The sequence below is a fragment of the Microcebus murinus genome, chromosome 4 (assembly GCF_040939455.1).
Source record: "Microcebus murinus isolate Inina chromosome 4, M.murinus_Inina_mat1.0, whole genome shotgun sequence".
In the NCBI taxonomy this organism is placed as follows: Eukaryota; Metazoa; Chordata; class Mammalia; order Primates; family Cheirogaleidae; genus Microcebus; species Microcebus murinus.
Window position 1 is genome coordinate 29557047 of NC_134107.1, and position 19555 is coordinate 29576601.

Below are 19555 nucleotides of genomic sequence, written 5' to 3' on the forward strand. Positions count from 1 at the left end.
GCCTCCCGAGTAGCTGGGATTACAGGCATGAGCCACCATGCCCGGCTGATTTTTTATATATATATATATTAGTTGGCCAATTAATTTCTTTCTATTTTTATGGTAGAGACGGGGTCTCGCTCAGGCTGGTTTTGAACTCCTGACCTTGAGCAATCCGCCCGCCTCAGCCTCCCAGAGTGCTAGGATTACAGGCGTGAGCCACCGCGCCCGGCATCTGATCTTATTTTTTTCATTCAAGAAATCTTAAACATAAGTAGTAATAATAATCAAAGTCTGTTCACATTCCTTATGTGATTTTTGGTAACTACCTATAGAGTAGTTAAGACGAATTTAACCAATAAAGAAACTAAAACCCAAAGTAATTAAATTATTTTGTGCAATATAACAATTTGATGGTTAGCCAAAACTTAAAACCAAGATTAACTACATCCCATACTAGTCCTCTTCATACACCTCAAAGCAGGCCCTTGGATTATGCCCATGAACAGAACAAATTAGTTCCTTACAGCTTATATATATATGTATATATATAATCTCCATTGACATGAACAAAGAAACAGTCTACATCAAGTTTGGTACATTTTATTGAATTATCTGCATGCACTTTCTTCAAGGATCCCCCCTTCCTATTATATGATGCATGAATGAGGTGCCAAAATCAGTCACTTGAACCAATTATTTCAGGGAGTGTTCATGGAAAACTGAAGCCCACTGCTACTTAGCACTCTGGAAAAAGGAGATAAGTGAGAATACAATAAGAAAGGACCACCAAATAAATCTCATGGAGAAAAATAATATTGATTATTTCCCAAAATAATAAAATTTTAAAGAATTTCATGAAGTTAATAAGCAGGAGATTTTAAATGACAAAAAAGAAATTTGTGTGTGTGTGTGTCTAGTTAACATGTGGAGTTTGCTGCCAGCAAATTTATAAAATCAGTGAACTTGCCAAAGTTCAATTAGACACTTGCTAGAATGAAACTAGTTAAAAGGACTGTTAATTTTGAAGATTCAAGACATCATTTGATACTTAGATGACCTTAGAAACAAATGTCTTCCCCCCTGGAGTATATTTCTGGTAAATAATTATACTTTATCTTAAGAGCTTCAGCCACAGACTCTTATTCATCAGTGTTCACTGGGAGTTCATAGTATGTAAGGTACTACTATCAAATTTAGGGGAAACATGAACCATATAGGAGATGAAAAAGTGCTGGAGCATAAGTTCTTCTGCTAATAATTTCATGTCCCAAATACTGATGTTAACTTAGATAAGCTAAATCATGTTTATTCTGTTTCAATGTCACTTGATGAATATTCCTTTTGAACAATTGCTGTGTCATTGATTTGATTTTTTGTTGTTTATATCACCTATATTAAAATAATAAAATATAAAAGCCTTCTGTTTATAGTGATGTACTCAAATTATTGACATTTATAGTTACCCAAATAAAGATAAAATTAAGCATTTATTTTTCTCAGGATGACTCCACTTTGATTTCCTTTTTATTTGTTAGTAGAAAATATGTTTAGTTGGAGCAAAAATATCCTTTACAGAGTTCAGAAAAGATATTCCCCCCAATGAGTAGTTATATTCCCTTTTCTTGATTTGTCTATAGTGATTCAGTGGCTAAAGAACTATTACCCCATATATATTTTTTAGTTGATGAGATCTCACTGAGTTCCATGGTCAAACCCAGATCTCAAATAGCTGCTTTCGTTGTGTTTGTGTGTGTGTGTGTGTGTGTGTGTGTGTTTCAAGAGCTAGCAGTTTAGTTATACTAATCATATATTTGAGTAAAAATAGGTCTTTTTTAAGTCATCTCACCAAAGAGTCCATCAGATGTGACTTTAAGATAATGATGCTGTGTAAGGTTATGCAAACGTTCCAATGAGCCACATTAAAATAGTAAACACTTATTTCAACAATATTGCCTTTCCCCAAAACATTTCAGGGGCTCACATTTCAATTGCCTTCAGATCCATGGTTCATTCCTCTAAGGTGTTCAAAAGTTGTCCCTCTTCCTCCATTAAAAACGGATTTAATTTCAGGAAACAGACAAATGTCACTCAAAGCCTAGCAGAATGTAACTTTCAGTATTACGTTATCACTTTAGGTCAAAAATAATGTGAATACCAGCTAATCAAATGGATTTTCTGAGATGGCTTATAAATAGTGTTTAAACGTAAGTCCTGAAATTGTTTGCACAAGAGTACAAGAATAATATCAATAAGTAAGTATATGGCTTCCCAAAGTAATCATTTAAGTAACTATACTCATCTACAAGTGTCAGTGAGTTCAGTGTGTTAGAGGAGGGAAAACAATGAAAAAGGAATAGTCCAAAGGTCGTAGCATGAGATGAAACTTTTAACATTTGAGGAAGTGGAAGAAGGTCAGTCTGGTGAAAACATGGTGAACAAGCAAGATGTGGAGTGGTAGGAGCCTGGAGAGGCAGGCCAGGGACCCATTTTTTTATCAGTACAATAAAATCACATTCTGCTCCATCCATATCAGAGAGAAGTCATAAGGGTCAAACATATTATTATAAACTGAAAAATACTATCTGAACATATACTGTTGTTATTTGAGTGTTCCAAAAATAACTTTATTATTCTTCATCACTGTAAAATAAATCCAGATGCTCTGGGTAGAAATTGTTTAAGAAGAGAGTGTTATTTGTCAGAGAATTTACAATAATAACCAATTACAAATTCCTAGTGACAAATACATAATCTAGAACAGACATCATGGAGAACTATATAAAAATATTTTAGGCAGGCTGCAAGGAGGAAGGCCAGTGGTCTTGAGTTATTGTTAGAAAGATGCTCAAGAACACATTCTAGTTTAGAAGATACAATTGATGATATGTTATTTCATTCTGTTTTGATAGTTAAATTGTGAAATCAGACCTGTCACAGTACTGATGATCAATTGGAAATTAATTTTTCTTTGCTAGGCCAGAGATTGATAAAACAAAGTACAATACATGAAGTTTGGTGAAAAGATAAACCACTTCTTTAGCATAGTAGAATGGTCCACTTTGACCTGTTCCCTCCCAGTTTACCTCTCAGTATCACCACTCTCTTCACTCTTTGTATTCAATTTCCACAAATGCCAAACTGATAACACTTCTAGTGAATACCCCTTGTTATTTCAGACCACAGGGCCTTTGAGAAACATTTTCCTTCCACAGGGAATGCCTTGCCTCTTGCACTTTGCAGTTCCTGCTAATATCCTCGTTCATCCCACTCATCTCTATTAACTCTTTACATCCCAGTTCAGATATCCCCTCTCCCAGGAAGCCTTCTCTGAATCCCACTACCTCCTAGTGGGCTATAGTGCTTACAAATCTCAGCTTACATACTCAGAAGTACAAGAAATAAAGCTGTCTGTATTTTTCTCCAACTCAACTTACATTATATTATTCATCTCTTTTACTGTGTGCTAGAAATATAATTTCAATAAATTTAGGATTTGAGTTATATTCTCCCAACATTTCATTTGAGTTCCAGGGAGAAATATAATGCTGAGTTGTAAGGAGTGGGAGTGAGGAGGGGTGAAGTGTCTAGTCCTTAGGGTCATCATCCCTCCTCATTAGCTTCAGCTACTCAGGCATCCTCAAACTACGGCCCTGCGGGCCACATGCAAGCCGCCTAGCACATTTGTCCACCCCTCCAGGTGTTTTTGCCGCAGGTGCCTGTCCTGCTTAGCAGCCGACTCATCCCGAGCCCACAGTATGCACTCTCCAACCGTCTGAGGGACAGTGTACTGGCCCCCTTTTTAAAAAGTTTGAGGACCCCTGATCCACATTTCCATCTGGCCTGCCATCATCAGTCTTTGAAGGCGACCCCTGAATTGCACCTCAGTCTTAACCACAAGGCTTCATTGGGTCTAACTCTCTCTCAGCTGCTTTCACGTCCCTGGTAGGTTTACATGAAGAAGAGATCATTCTGCCCCATCCTCTCCCAGCCTGGCCATGCTTCCATCTGTGGGACCATCTAGGACTTGTCTATTTCTGTACCTTTCTTGGGCACATCCTGCTATTCTTGCAGCTTGCTGGCCCACAGAATCTCTTCCAGACTGTCACTGGCTAAACACACCTCACTACCATTTCACCTCTGGATGTTACTGGCTCCCTGCATTCTACAAGGGAAATAAGATGCACATCCTCTCTGTCACTGATTCCCCCAAACTTATCTAGGGTTTCTTCTGTTCTCCCACAACTCCACAGCTCAGCCCAAAGTATAGGGTTACAAAGACCCCTTTTCCTCTGGGACCCACAGTGTCTGCCCGTCTTTGTCTCTAACTCCCTGTCAAAAATCTTTATCTAGTCATGGAAGCAGTTTCTGGTCATGATGCTTACTAAATAAATATTTATTGCATGAATGAATGAACAATAAATGGCTGAGGGAATAATACACTAGGTCTTACTCATCAGACATTTTTTGGAATGTGATGCTAATGTTTTCAGTTTTTTCCATTTCCCTATGAAGCATAGACTTTTGATACTTAAAGCCAGGATAAACGGAAGAATGAAGAGGAAGACTAATCAAGCACACTGTCTCATGGTGTTATACTACACAGAGTCCATCATACCCTCCTAGGTGCTGCTGCAGCACCTTGTAATGATTTCTATTGTTACACCTAAACCAATAAAAACACTAGTTGTTAAGTATGCTAGGTTTCTGACTCTTCCAACCAACTATGAGTTCCATGAGTACTAGGACAATGGAATTTTTACAATTTCTATGTACCAACATAGAAAATTATGTTGGCATTATGTACTTAACATAATACCTGGCATATTGTAGGCATTCAAAGTGTCGTTAAACTGAACTGAATTAAATTCTTTGGTGAGTTGCATCTGCCTTCCACTGTGTGTAACCAAAGTGACCTATACTTTATCTAGCCTAACACTAATTACACTTTGTTACATTTGTTATAATTACTTATTAGTTTTATTTTCCTCCTCTTGTCTCTTAACCCCATCATGGCAGAAACTTTGTTTATGAATTATTGAGTCTTCACTTTCGAGTGTCTAGTGCTCAAATATATATATATATATATATATATATATATATATATATAGAGAGAGAGAGAGAGAGAGAGAGAGAGAGAGAAGTAGAGTGAATAAATTTAAGCAACTAAAGAAGCAAGGGATATAAGCATAAATGAAACCAAAACAACCTCTGGCTGACTGCATGGGTGAGAATAGGAAAATAAGTATTAGTCAAGGCAATTAAAACTAGCTACTGTAACAAAAACTCTCAAACACTTCTGTGAATTGTCACAATTAAAGTTTATTTATTGTTCATGCAAAGTGGAATGCAGGTGTTCTTATCAGGCTGTTCACTGGAGTGACTCTCCTCCAAGATGTATCTCAGGGATCCAATCTTATTCTATTTGGCAACTTTACCATCTTTATGGCCATAATGTGTCCTCAAGACTTCAGATACAAGGAAAGGAAAGAGAGAACATGGGGAAGGCACACTCACTTGTAAATATTTCAGTTTGCAGGTTTACATCATTTCCTCTGACATTCAATTAGAAAAAACTAGTTACATGGTCCTGCCAAGATGAAAGGGGGCTGGGAAATGTAGTTTATCTGTGTGTCCAGAAAGGAGATATAGATTTGGCATACATCCAGCCAGCATCTGATACAGTCCATATTTAGACATCCCAGATGAAATGGCGCCTGTACCTTGAAGTGGTAATGAAGGGTACTAGCATAGTTCTGTTAAACTAGACACAAAACGACATGCTCTGTCCATTCAAGGCCACTGCCCATTTTACCTTTGCCTTGACTATTTAAACAATCTCCTACCTGGTCTCCCTGCTCTACATACTGTCCCCTTCCAATCCTCTGACTGCTCTGAGACCACAGCAAACATTTGAAAATGAAAATCTGATGTTCCGTTGATGAAATTTCTTCAGTGCTTCTCTGTTTCCCAAGGAGAAAACATTCCAAATGCCCCAGTATGGCATGACATGATTCTCTAGCCCCACCCTTCCCTTCCCCACACACCACCTCTGTCCTTGATTCTCCATGAATACTAGACATCCTCCACCTGAAAAATCTTTCTCCCTGGTGAATAACTACCATCTTTCAATGTTTAATTCATTCTTTATGTTCTCTGAGAAAGCCTTCAGTCTAAATAGAGGGAAACACTCACCTCTCTGCCCAAACCATCTCTCTTTATAGGACCTGGCAACTTATAGGATGCTTATTTATATGACTGCTTTCTCTATTTGATAGTGGGATCCTTAAAAGAAAGAACTGTTTCTTCATCTTTGTGTCCTTAAGAGAAAGCATAGCTTTTGGGACATTATAGTTGCTCAATAAATGTTCATTGAATTGAATTAAGTACACTATATATGGACTGAAATGTATTCACTTTTGTAATTATTGTTTTACTGTCTTTCTGGTTCTTTAATAAATGGAGGAGGAGCTGTGAAAATAAATTCTTTGTGTTCCAAATACCTCACAGAACCTGGAAAACAAAAGTACAGCAAATGCACAGAAGAAGATGAGATCTTAGGTTATATTTATTCTCTTTTCTGGTGAATAGAGTTCACACAGGATTAGAATAAATGTCATGGTAAATTCAGAATAGACAGCCATTGTAATATACAGTGACAAGAATTCCAAATTATTTATATGCCACCAAACTCTACTCTAGCATAGAATATTGCTTTTTGACTTGGAATTTACCCTAGATGATAGCACATTTCCCGAACCTAATTCTGTCAAGAAACATCCAACATTGCACACTTATTTCTAAGAGAACTAATTCTTCATCCTCTCTCCAGATATCAATACAATAGACGTATATTCACTGAAATCATAATTTGTGAGAATAAGAAGTTATCATTAATAGCCCTTTTAAAAGGCAAGTTAAAGATTCCCTGAATCTATAGCTCAATTTCTCTGTTCAGAGTATCTATCAGTAAATATTTATTACAAACCCAAGATCCACATTAAATATTATGGTACTTGAAAAAGAAATATAAAACATAAGCCTGTCTTTAGGGAACTTATAGTCTCACTATAGAAGGTGGCAGCAATCCCACAATTTCCCCAGTTAACAGTTAAAGATCAATCTTATGAGTTCTCTCACTAACAGGCAGCCTGCAGTTCTGTTTTGCACAACCTCTGAAAAGAGCTAAATAGAAAAGAGATGTAAATCTCTCTCTTTCCAAATTGCTTTTTGAGTCTCTGCTTTTTTTACAGTCTAAGGGGCCCCTGAGCAAACAGCAGGGTGCAAGCTCCAGGCCTCAGCCCTATCTCTAGGACAGAGCCACATCTTCTGCGATAGTCCAATAATCCCTTCTCCAAGGAAAAGCCGGGAAACCAACTCTTGGATTTTGACATCCTGCTGCCACCTTTTTTAATTAACTAATAGCCATCACCATTTCTTTTTCTTGTTGTCCCCTTAAAATCAGCAAGCCACTTGGTCTCAGTGCTGGCACCCCCTTCTCTTTCTTTGGGATGCCACGCCATCTCCCTGTTCTCCCTCTCATTCCTCTCTCATTCTCTCTTTCCTTCTAAGAAGATAAAACAAACGTTTTACTTTTATATGTCCTAATCTCTGCCTGAGAAATCTTTCTCCACTCACGCCATGAGCACCTATCAGTCTTTCCACTCTAACCGGGCAAGGAAGGAGAGTTATGGAAAATAAAACAATAGACTGAAAGCAGTTGGTGACAAATTTGAAATTGTGTAGTCCAGGCTACCCAGGCAAATAACAGTTCACTTTTTTTTAACCTGGGGCATATTGGTAAAGTTAAGAAATTGGGCTAAAATATCTCTTTTTTTTTTATCCCTGCTGAGGAGATGTTACAGCCAAGATAACTGGGAAGGTAGAATAGACCATTGAAGGTGCTATGCAAAATGTAGTGTGGTAGCCCAGAAGGAGAGGGTTGTGTGTGTGTGTGTGTGTGTCAGTGCGTGTGCAAAAGGTGGCTCAATCATCCATTTTGAACCATGAGAAAAGATGAGCTTCTTAAAGAAAAAGATGAAAAAATGGCTATGTGAGACTAGGTATTCATTTAGACCTTGATCATACTTCAGTACGAATATAATTTGCAAGTCTTGGCCTCCAAGTAAGTCAGCGTGCATTTTGTGAAGGCAGAAATATGTTGTCATCATCAAAAGTGGGGAAAAAATATTATAGCAAGGCCAGGAGAGGGGAACAAAAGGAAATTTCCATGAGAAAGAAGGAAAAAGGCCAAGGGGAAAAAAATGCTGGCTTCATAAGAAGAAAAGCTTATCAAGAACTACAGAACCTTCCTTCACCTCCTTCTGCCTGGAGTTGGACAGAGTCATCTGAGGGAGCGAGATGTATAAATTAGTAGGCAGTGTATCATTGGAGGAAAAAAAATGCTTGGAATTGCTACCCTATTATTTAAATCATATGCATAACCCTTCTCAAACTTGGACAAATTCCTTGACACTTCATCCTGTCCGAAAGCTTTTCACTCGTGCCCCACTCCTCATGTGGGGTGGATTGCATCATTTGCCTGCTTCAAACTCCCAGTGGTTTCCCTTTGCACTGAGGGTGGGATTCAAAGTCCTTACCAAGTCCTCTGGGTCTTGCATGATAAAGCTTCTGCCTGATTCTCCAGCGCAGCACCTCCTCAATCTGCCCCTTCCTTCCGTGGCTAACCGCCACTGATTGCTCTTGCCGCCCCAGAGTCTTCCCACAGGCTCAGGGGGCTCCAGGTCTGTCACCCCAAGTAACTCCCCTGACCTCACCCACTCATTCTATCATTCTCCACTTAAATGCTCCCCTCTTTGTAGATGTTTTCTTTGGGTCCCCAGGTTAAATTCTACTGTCCTGTCATACTTCATCCTGCACTCATTGTGCTCTTATCGCATTCAGTGTTTTGTGTTTTTTTTTCATGATACCTACTAGAGTGTGTCACCAAGCACTTGGTGTTATTGTTGAGTGGCTGTCCACCTCCCCCTGGCTTTTTGTGAACAGAAGCTGTGTTGTTCACCACTCTATCACCAATACCAAGCGTACATTGCCTGCTCACAGAAGGCAACCTATGAATATTTATTTAAAATGTAGGCTGAAGTCATTAGAAAGGATGTTGGGAAGGATGCAGACCCTAGCTGGGCCTTAAAAGGTAAGAAGAAGCTACACTCTCAGAGGCAGAGGTAGTATTCAAATAGTCAAAGACCCAGATCCAGAAGGCCCCCAGCTGTGCTGGGAGTTAACCTGTTACTTGCTAGATTCTGGAGTGATCCAGGGTTTTTGGAGGATGGAGTAGGGTTGCCAGGGAAGTGTAAGGGCACTTGGCCCTGGGGCACAGGCTACTTACCTATAAATACAGGTATATTCTGATATATTTTTTAAATGGTATAGCTCTAGAGAGACAGCCAGATGGAATCTCAGTCCTGAATAAAAGGGAGCCAGGAAGACTGCAGCGAGGGTGGGGATAAGATACTTGAAAATGTGTGGATGTGGCTTTGCCATTTTCTGGCAGAGATCAGCTTCCATAACCTCATGTGTAACATGGAGATGATAGCAGCATCCACTTCTAAAGGATCAAATTAGAAAAGATATGCAAAGTGGTTACCACAAAAAAAGTTTGGTAAATGGCTATTATTACTATTATAAAAAGCACTAGGGGCAAAAGAACTTGGGCTTTAGCTAGTTCTGCCATTGTCTGAATGGCCTTGGGCAGGTCAACAACTTCTAACCAAAATTTTGAGGATGGAAGTATGTGAATTTTCTGGAAAGTAGGTCTATATTTTCATCAGCATCACAAAGCGGTTAAAAAGCAAACCAAGGCCGGGTGTGGTGGCTCACACCTGTAATACCAGCACTCTGGGAGGCCGAGACGGGCGGATTGCTCGAGGTCAGGAGTTCAAAACCAGCCTGAGCAAGAGTGAGACCCGTCTCTACTATAAATAGAAAGAAATTAATTGGCCAACTGATATATATAGAAAAAATTAGCCTGGCATGGTGGTGCATGCCTATAGTCTCAGCTACTCGGGAGGCTAAGGCAGGAGGATTGCTTAAGCCTAGGAGTTTGAGGTTGCTGTGAGCTAGGCTGATGCCACAGCACTTACTTTAGCCTGGGCAACAAAGTGAGACTCTGTCTCAAAAAAAAATATAATTAAAAAAAAAAAATGCAAACCAAAATGTTTACTATTTACTTTCCATATATGGAACCAAATTGTCTCATCCTATATTAGGATAAATTATACTCATTATCACTATTCTCTTGCCCTTTATTCCAAATATCATCAAAGTTATTTTTATTTCTCTCAAAAAAAGGTGTTAATTTTTAAATGCTATCCTCAATATTATTATTTGAATAAAAATCACAATAGCCATTATTTTCAAATCTTAAACTTTTATTTCAAATACTTAAACATGAAATTGCTAACAATAACCATAATATTAATGGAAACATTAAAATATAAAAATAATGATTGAAACTCATATTTCATTTTCTCTGAAAGTGTTTGACATGAAAATACAGGGCTCCGACCACCATCAAATAAATCCATTGCATCCTGGTACATGAACTTTCTCCAAAACAAACAAACAAACAAAAAAACAGCTCTTGGAAGCTGTTACACAAAATGCAAGATTATTTGTAAGAAAATAAAGTGAAGTGCAGTTCTACAAAAAGAAAAATCTTACCAAACATGAATTCTGAGGTATATTTATGTAGTTACAGTAGTTAATGGGGAGAAAGTAAAATGGGTACAAAGTATCTACTCTTACTTAAAATCTCTTAACATCAGAAGAATAGACCATTTGTCATACAATCACCAAAGACACCTTATCTGCAATCAAAAACCACTTGCATCCAAATGATGACTTGTTCCTCCCAGCCACCACTGGTGCTTACAAATCCTGCCTCCTAGCTGTGTGGAATTTGAATTCTGTTTGATATAATGTGAGACCCACACTTTCAACCAAAGCAATTTTTATCTTCATCTATCTTGTGAAAACAAATTGAGGCAAAACTAAATTTTAGCTCACCTGGAAGGAACAGACATATTTTCCTCCTGCTCTTGGTTCTCAGTGCATGTTTATTAATCCCAAGGCTCTTTTTGACCTCACCGACCAATCATCAATTTTCATCAGCCATTATCACTGCTCCCTGCAATGCACCTCAGTGGCTTAGCAAGAAAACTCGCAGGATCAGTTTCACAGAAGAAAAATGAATTGCACTTCTAACGTCCCAGTCTATACTTCAAAAAAAAAAAAAAAATACTTCATTCTGTGTGGTGAATTTCCCTGGAGTATGTGACTGCATTTGCAATGGGCATTGTCAAAAATAAAACTCAAGTATAAAACCAGGGTCTGGGATATTGCAATCTCAACAATGAGGGCAAAAAAGAACCATAGGCAACATTTCTACATATTGAAATTCCTGCAGCCAGATGTTCCTGGGGTTTATCAAAATGTGATCTGATTAAGGGATTATTGGGAAGGTTGTGCTATAAATCATGCTCTTAGTCACATGAATTCAAAATAGTTCCTACAATGCTAGAATAGGGGAATTTAATATTGAAAAGTATTTACAGTGCCACCAATCGAGTAACAGAGTGGAAATGGGAAAAAAAATCTACAAACCAGCACCAGCATGCTTCAGGGAATAGGATGATTATGTGAATTTATCTGTTTATTAGTGCAGGGACATGCTGTAAGGATTAAGTGAGATGAAAGGAAGAGGTGGCTTAGAAGCCCATTAGTTCCCAAAACACAAAACTAACAATTTTCAAAAAAAGTAATATTAAAATATGTATATGTTTTTGACAACTAAATTATAAATAGCTTTGATATCTTGCATATAAAAAGCAAAGAAAACTGCCGTACATTTTAATGGAAAATACTGAGTTCAATCCCTGCAAAAGCACCAAATGCATACCACTTAGGATAATGCCACTGATGCACGTTTGACAACTAAATTACAAAGCTCTTTGATATACTGTGCATGAAGAGTGGCAATTATAGCCAATAAAATCAAAGAAAGAAAAAAAACTAATTAACACTAACATATCATTATGACTCACTAGCATATAAAATCCCATGCCTGTACTACATTGCCAGCAACTGGCAAATCCCAAATTTCTAAGGATGCAGACAATAGTTTCCAAATAACTGGAGCCACCAGGGGTCTTGGGGACTCCATGGAGCTTTAGCATTACTTTCTTCTATCAAAAGGTCCAAAGCAAATGACTTTAAAACGTACCCACCCCTGCCACCTTCAAATGTAATGCTAAAGTTATGAGCTATAGTGATTCGTTCTTAATCCTAAACAAATTCTGATACTGCCTTATAAACAAAAATAGTGATCAATTTTTATGGTAGAAAGAACATGGAATTTGTAGACAAAAGGCATGGGTTCAAATTTCAAATCAGGTATTTGTCATCCCTGTAACTACTGGCAAAATATTTAAACCTCCATCAAAGGGGAATAATAACAACTCCTACCCAACAGAGTTGTTGTGGGGCAAAATGAGTGTGAAAACATTCCAAAACTGACACAAAAAACAGTAAAAAAAAAAAAAAAAAAAAGAAAACACGGAAAAAATGTTAACTGTTCCACTTACAAGAGCAGTTTCCATCTAAACTTAGCAGGTAGGAACAGTTACAAGGTCATCCTGCTACAAAATTCTGAATATGCTGGAAATAAACTAATCATAATAGAAAAAAGAACACATTGCAGAGGGGAGGACTCTATAAAACCTGGATTTAGTAAAATTGACCCAGGTTTTATTTGGATAAAATCTGGTAGAAATTTTCATCAAGACACAAAATCTATTTTTAGACATTGAGCAAACCCAAATTTTTAAAAATCCTCTATGGCTTTGAGATTGTATGGGAAAGTATTTGAAAACTCTAAATTACTTGAAATTTAAAAAATAAAAATAAAGAATCATACTCGGCTACTGATAGCTAAATAAATACATATTATCAGAAGATTTAATAACTTATTGTAGCTAACAGGTGTAGTCTTCTAACTTCATTAATGAAAGATCTATGACAGCAGATGACCTCCTAAACTTGGAAGGTTATAATAGATACACCATTTAAACCTAAAAAAGGACTGATTTTCCAAAAAATTCCCGTGATGTAGGGTATTTCTGCACAAATGTACCAAATGAGAAAATGCATTAAGAGCACTTTGTAAAGGTCATCATGCCATACAAATGTAAGATATTATTGGAAAATTCAAGAAAGCTCTTTTGAACCTTGTAGAATGAATCAAGATATGTGAAATTTATAAAAATAAAGAATTACATACATGAAAATGAAATAGAAAACACGTGTTATATCTCAAAACAAAATATAATAAACCAAGGGGAAAAATGAAAACCACAAGACAAATTTCTTTCTTTCCTGGCTTCACTGGCTGTTCTTTGACAACCCTGGCTTTCATTTTCACGACACTCAGTCATGCACACACATAGATCTTTGTTCGCGTCTGGTCCCCTGCAGTTACTCCTGTTCTGAGTTATTGAGCTTTCAAACAACTGATTTTTTCCTGTTGCTTTTCTGAACTCACTAAACAACTCAAGCAACCACCTCATCGGTAATCCATTCCTGCCATGAGAGCATCTGTAGCCTCTCACTCCAACCGACCACCTCTTGGGTGGTGAAGCCCCACACACAGTAGTGAAGGGTGCTAGCAGAAGCCTTCAATAAAACCCAGAAGAAAACTCGTTTGCAAAAACCAACTCATAAGTGGCTTCCCTACTTAAAATTCCATTGAATCTTGGCTTTCCAGAGAGTCCTCTATGCCTAATGAGTCCCCTACACTTGCCTGCGAGCTCACGGTAAACCCAGAGTTTTTTAATGCATTATGAGCATTCATAAACTTCTGGAGGTATTTGGAAGTATACAACCAGTGGTGTTTCAGGACATCTTCCATTTCATAGCACTTGGACTGCCTGGCATTCATTTTCCGGAAGCGCCTGAACAGTTTGTTACCAGACTCATTTCCCTCACTCGCCCATGCCCCAATAGAGCCATCCCTCTCGATAATTTCAGGGACATGTGCCAGAGTTTTATGAAAATAATTGGTGATTTTGCCCTCGTATCTATACTTGAACTTGGTAGAGAGGAGCTCAGCAAAACGCTGAGAGTTGAAACTATACTGGCAGAGGGACTCTGGGCACTCTTTAGCAGGGCATGATGATCTCCATACGGGTTTCATCTTCAGGTAAAGGTCCATGAGCTCCCTCAGAGCTTCATGCCTCTCCTCAGAAGCAATTAATTCGCAGACTGCATCAACAGTCTCTTTGGTCATGAGCTTCCTGGCAAAGTTGCCGTTCATCCTCATGATTGGTTTCAGGTTCATCTTCTTCCGGAGATGCTTGTCCAGCGTGGCCTGCCATCTTTTCCTCTCCTCTTTGGAAGCATTGGGATTCTTATACGCCTCCCCTATCTCTAGCTGGAAAATCTTGTAGAACTCAGCCGCATTGCCAATGTCACAGTGCAGTGCGTCTATGGAAGGGACCGTCTCAATGAAAGGTTTGGCCGAGACCCCTTTCACCCTGTCCCGCAGTTCTTCCACAGACTCATGGTACGGGTTGGAACGCCAGACCTCATAGCGTTCCAGGTTCTCGGCGTGGCTTCTGGTTATGGAGTGCAAGACAAGGTTTTGAGAGGCTTCCAGACGGGTGGCATCACAAAGAGTACAAATGTAGACCGAGCCAGAAGCCTCGAGGCCTTCCACCTCCCGGACAAGTTTTTCATCATATCCGGTGCCCCTGAAGACGAACTTGAAAGTCCTGAGGATGCCTCCCATCTCAAGCATCAGTTCACTGTCCTTCATGGCCTCCCTCTCAGCAATGAGAGGGCTCAGGATGGCAGTCAGGGTCTCGTGGTCAGACTCGTCTGCTAGCATAAGACACAGTGGCTTGCAGCACAGCTCAGAGTTAGGTTTGGCTTCCTCAAACACCTTCACGTTCTGTGAGCCATGTGCCATAGTAATTTTCATGACCGTGAATGAAAAGCGAACCGCCTTTTCTGGGACTACTGGCCCACTGCCATGCTTCTCACTCACATCTCCCATCCCATCACAAGACTCCTTCACCACTACAGTGAAGGGGCCACTCAGGTAGTCATCCAGGTCTTGGGATTTCATGCCCTCCAAGATGTCTTCTTCCATGTCCATCAAAGCAGACACCAAAGCCGAATCATAGCGGAACCTCTTGGCAATGGTGTCCACTGGGTAATCATCCACGGAGGAGGATAGTCCAGACAGCCCATCAATAATGCCCACATTGGTGCTGGAAGACACGTTCTTCAGAGGTGGCTGCCACTCAAAGGGGTGGTAGCCTGGCAGGAGGACCTTCTCAGCATTCCGAAGGGCATGCAGAGGCTGGAAAATCTGCCTCCCTGTGATAGCTTTCACAGTCCTGTACATCTTGTGGTACTGACTGCAGCTGAGGAAGGTGTTGACGCGGATGGCCAAGCAAACAGCTGGCTGCAGGCCAGATCCCCGTCCCTGCATGATGGCCTCCAGCTCATCCGCTTGTCTGTGCTCATTCCTCGCCCTCAGGGCCAGCAGGAACAAGGTCAGGCACACAGACTTCACATCTCCACCTTCTTCTTTGTCAGCAAAAGCCTTGACTTGCATCTTGAGCTCCCTCAGCCGGTGTTTCTGAGCTCTCCGGGTCAATGACAGAAGATGCTGACGGGGGCGACCTCCTTTATTAATATGCACAAAAGTCTCTTTTGATTCCTTGTGACTTGAGACATGGTGATTATATTTTTCCAAACTGACCTCTTCGTTGCACTCTTTTGCTGGACATTTCACCATCAGGGAATTCAAGACACTCAGAAAGGACTTCACTGGACTCTCCAGGTCAGTAGGGAAGCATGGATATTGGCAAGAGGGACAATAGCTGCCCATGACTTTGAGGCACCTGAGAATGCAGATCCTGCAAAATACATGCTTACAGCTGGTCTCCACAGGGTCAGCCAGAATGTGTTCACAAATCCCGCAGGAGATAGCTTTCACGAAGTACTCCGGGAAGTCCACTGCCAGGAGCTTAGTACTGAGATGTATTTTATTGCAGTTGGCAATCTTCTTCATGACTTCCCTGCTACGGATCCTCACCTGAGCTCTTCTCTTGCGCTGACGGGCTTTTTTCGCTCGGTTGAGCACAGTTTTGAGTTTTTTGCTGAGCTGCACATTTGGCTGAGGAACCTTCCTCTTGAGTCCCCGACGGGCAGTGTGGCAGATGTCACAAGAGGGTGTGTGGGGGTGCCACTCCATGGTTGTGTTCCTTGGGAAGTAAACCTCACTTGGGGCACTGCTAAACTTCCTGTGCATGATGCTCCAGCAGTTATGGCAGAACTCAGTGGGGTGGATCGTGTCAACATCTGCCTTCACGTCAATCCGGAAAACCTTGGCAATGAGGTCTGGCCAGGAAGTTGCTCTCTTTTCCTTCTTTCGTAAAAGGCCTTGGGTTTTACCATCCACTGGCCCATGGACTGGGTATCTCCTGTTGTACTCATCAGTTTTGAAAGAATCCCCACAGATGCGGCAGAGATGGCGAAGGTTGGCTTGGTGGATCGCTTTGCCTCTTGCTTTTCCATCATCGTGGAATTTCTTCGAAAACTTAGGGTGTGCTTTTAATGCTGGTTGAGTCAGGACTGGCTTCTGACCACCAGTCTTGTCCAGGACTGCTGGAGATTGCTCTAGAGAAGGTTTCCCCTCGGAGAAATCCTTCTTTTCCTTTTGAGCTTCTTCAGGTGCCTTCTCAAAGGATCGCACCCTGAATAGCTTAAATTTCCATTCCGAAAATTTAATATGTGGGTGTTGAATTTCATCCGGGGCAGAACTCAGTCCCAGGGTGGGTGGGAAGGAGACAGCCATGCTGGCTGAGCACCTGGGGACAATGAACACAAGTCATATTAGGAAAAATATCAATATGCCATGGATATATCTTGAAAACAATAAAAATTAATATATTCAATTATTCATACATTCATTGATTCATTCCAAAAGTTATTTATTAAACCTTCTATTTTAATATACTATTTTAGGTGCTGATCTTAACAGCAGAGAATAGAGTTATTCCCTGTTCTGACAGTGCTTATGGTCATTTATACCTTTTACATATATATAAAATTTTTAAATATGTACATAAAATCTTATTCTCTTTCCACAAAAACCTTAAGATCTTTAAGGACAGAATCTTTGAGTGATTCATCTTTGTCTTCCCAAGGTTCCCAGGACACATTAGGTGCTCAATAGTTAATTTGCTGAATAAATGCAAAGATAAACTGGTTACTAAAACCAAAGAAAAGTAATATTTTCCACATCGTATGAGCCTCATTGCACTAGCTGGACAATATATTTCCAGCTTTTTAAAGCAGTCTTCCAGGAGTTTGGTTGTTTATTTCTTCCAAATGGGTCATAAAGGGATGATAAAGCTATAAACCCAAAGAAACTAATTACTCACTGCTTGAAAGGATGAAGTGAATTTTGAGCTTTATGAATGCAAACTAATAATAAGTATCATGGATAGTAATTATGCTTACAATTTTAATTAGTGAATGCTGCTGTAAATTATAAAACCGTGTCTACGTTAGAAACAAAAACCACAGAACTCTAAACCTGCAACAAACCGGAGTGTGTACATACCGAGATTCTGAAGGACTTTCAAGATGAAAAATTCAAGTGGTTTCAGATAAAACTCACACAGGTCATCCTGAAAGTCATTGTTTGTCAATGGTCCTTAGCGCTATAGTTTTTAATAAGAGGTAGGAGTAATGTTTTTCTTCTGGTAAAAAAGCATTAGCGATTACATATGCCAGGAAACCCTACTGATGGGTTGTAAGGGAAAGATCAGTTGTGATGCAGAAAAAAAATCTGACAGTGCCATGTGAGTACTCTCTAGACCCAATGAGATGAATCTTCCCAAAATTCTTTAGTACACATAATCGAAAAAACAGCAGCTGTATTTTCAACCTATCATCCCATCAACCTATCTCTCAAATTTGCTTGGGTTGACAACTCTTTTGACCTACCAATTATATCAAGCAATACATGTTTTTCCTCCTCAATTAATTAACTAAACAAATTGATGAGAACTTTTATACTGATATAGTCATGGAGACAAAGCCTCAGATGAACACACTTCTACCAGAGGTGGGACTAGGAGGGTTGGGGGTGATGGCAGCAAGGGTTAATCCTGATTACTGCTACCAATGTTTCTTTGCAAGTCCTCTCTTTAAACTACCAAAGTTTGTTCCATCTTAAATGCATTACGTATCAAAGATTAGTGTTTTCCATAAATATTAAAAGCAAACTTCCAAGACTTGGTTAAAAGGAAAATCCTGGTAGATTGTTCCCTATGCAGAACTGTGTTTGAGTTAAATAATTCCAAACTATTTCAAAGGTCTCATTAACCTCAAAAAGTATTTCAACTGTAGACCAACAAACATCTCAAAGTTGCTTATAGTTCATTCTAGTTCAATTTTTGTTCCTTAATTCTCTCCTATGGCAGGTGCTAGGACTTCTCCTGTCTCTCCTGCCTCATTGGCTTGAACTCAACTCCAAATGTCTTCTCATTCCTTTAGCATTTCACTTCCTATTCTTTTCCTAAAGCACTTCTCTCCAGCATTTCATGATAATATTTTGAGTAGTTACCAGAAAAAAAAAATGCATGACCATCTCTGGAGCCCACCAAGTTAAATATTGGCCTTTCACATTGAGTAAGTCAATCACAAGGCATGTTGGTAAGACCTCTAGAACTACCTCCCCTCCCTACACATTCCTCTCCTGACTCCTACTGGCCTAAAATATTATGCCAAAATGCACCAAAATACATTTATTTAAATAATCCCATGGAAAGAGTACCATCACCAAGTAGTTATTAGCTACTGACATCTGAAGCAAATTCATTTATTAGATTGTTTTCCAACCCAACTGCTAAAAGTTTATCCAAACTAGAAGCAAGGAGAGGATGGAAGGGGTGCCTCATTCCTGTTTTTAGAGGAATATACACCAGGATGCTAATTGTGGTTATCTATGAAATCTATACATGTTTTATACTTTTTATCCTTACTTGTGATTTTTACTCTTTAAAATAAACATGTATTATAATACTTTTGGAAGAAGATAGAACTTTTAAGAACTAGACTTAATGATTTTTTTTCTAATCTGTCCAATTAGCAAAGATTAAAATTATTGATATTACTCAGCATTAATAAAGGTATGGAGAAATTAAGATATCTCCATACATTCTTGGGAGGAGTATAAATTGATAGAATACGTCCAGTGGAAAATTTAGCAATGTCTTAAAAAATGAAATATATTATCCTTGGCGCAATAAATCTCCTTTTAGGAAATTATTCAATAGTTATTTTATAAAAACATTACCACAGGTATACAGTGACATTTATATAGAGACAGACAGAGATTTGTTTTAAAAAAATTGTTTCTTTGAAAAATAGGACACTATATAAATAATTACCAAAAGTGCATTCCTTATTAAATAAACCAGAGTCCAGACATACATGGAAAAACATGCAGAAAGTGAAATTTTCTATGTGCACTGAT

At 39.1% G+C, this 19555-nt stretch overlaps 1 protein-coding gene across 1 annotated transcript; it reads right to left on the reverse strand.

Moving 5' to 3' along the window:
* Positions 1-10352: 10352 nt before the first annotated feature.
* On the reverse strand, positions 10353-16878 carry RAG1 (recombination activating 1). The gene has a single exon (XM_012738734.2). It carries the CDS (start codon positions 16862-16864, stop codon positions 13733-13735), a length of 3132 nt encoding a protein of 1043 aa, XP_012594188.2. The 5' UTR covers positions 16865-16878; the 3' UTR covers positions 10353-13732.
* Between the last annotated feature and the right edge of the window lie 2677 nt (positions 16879-19555).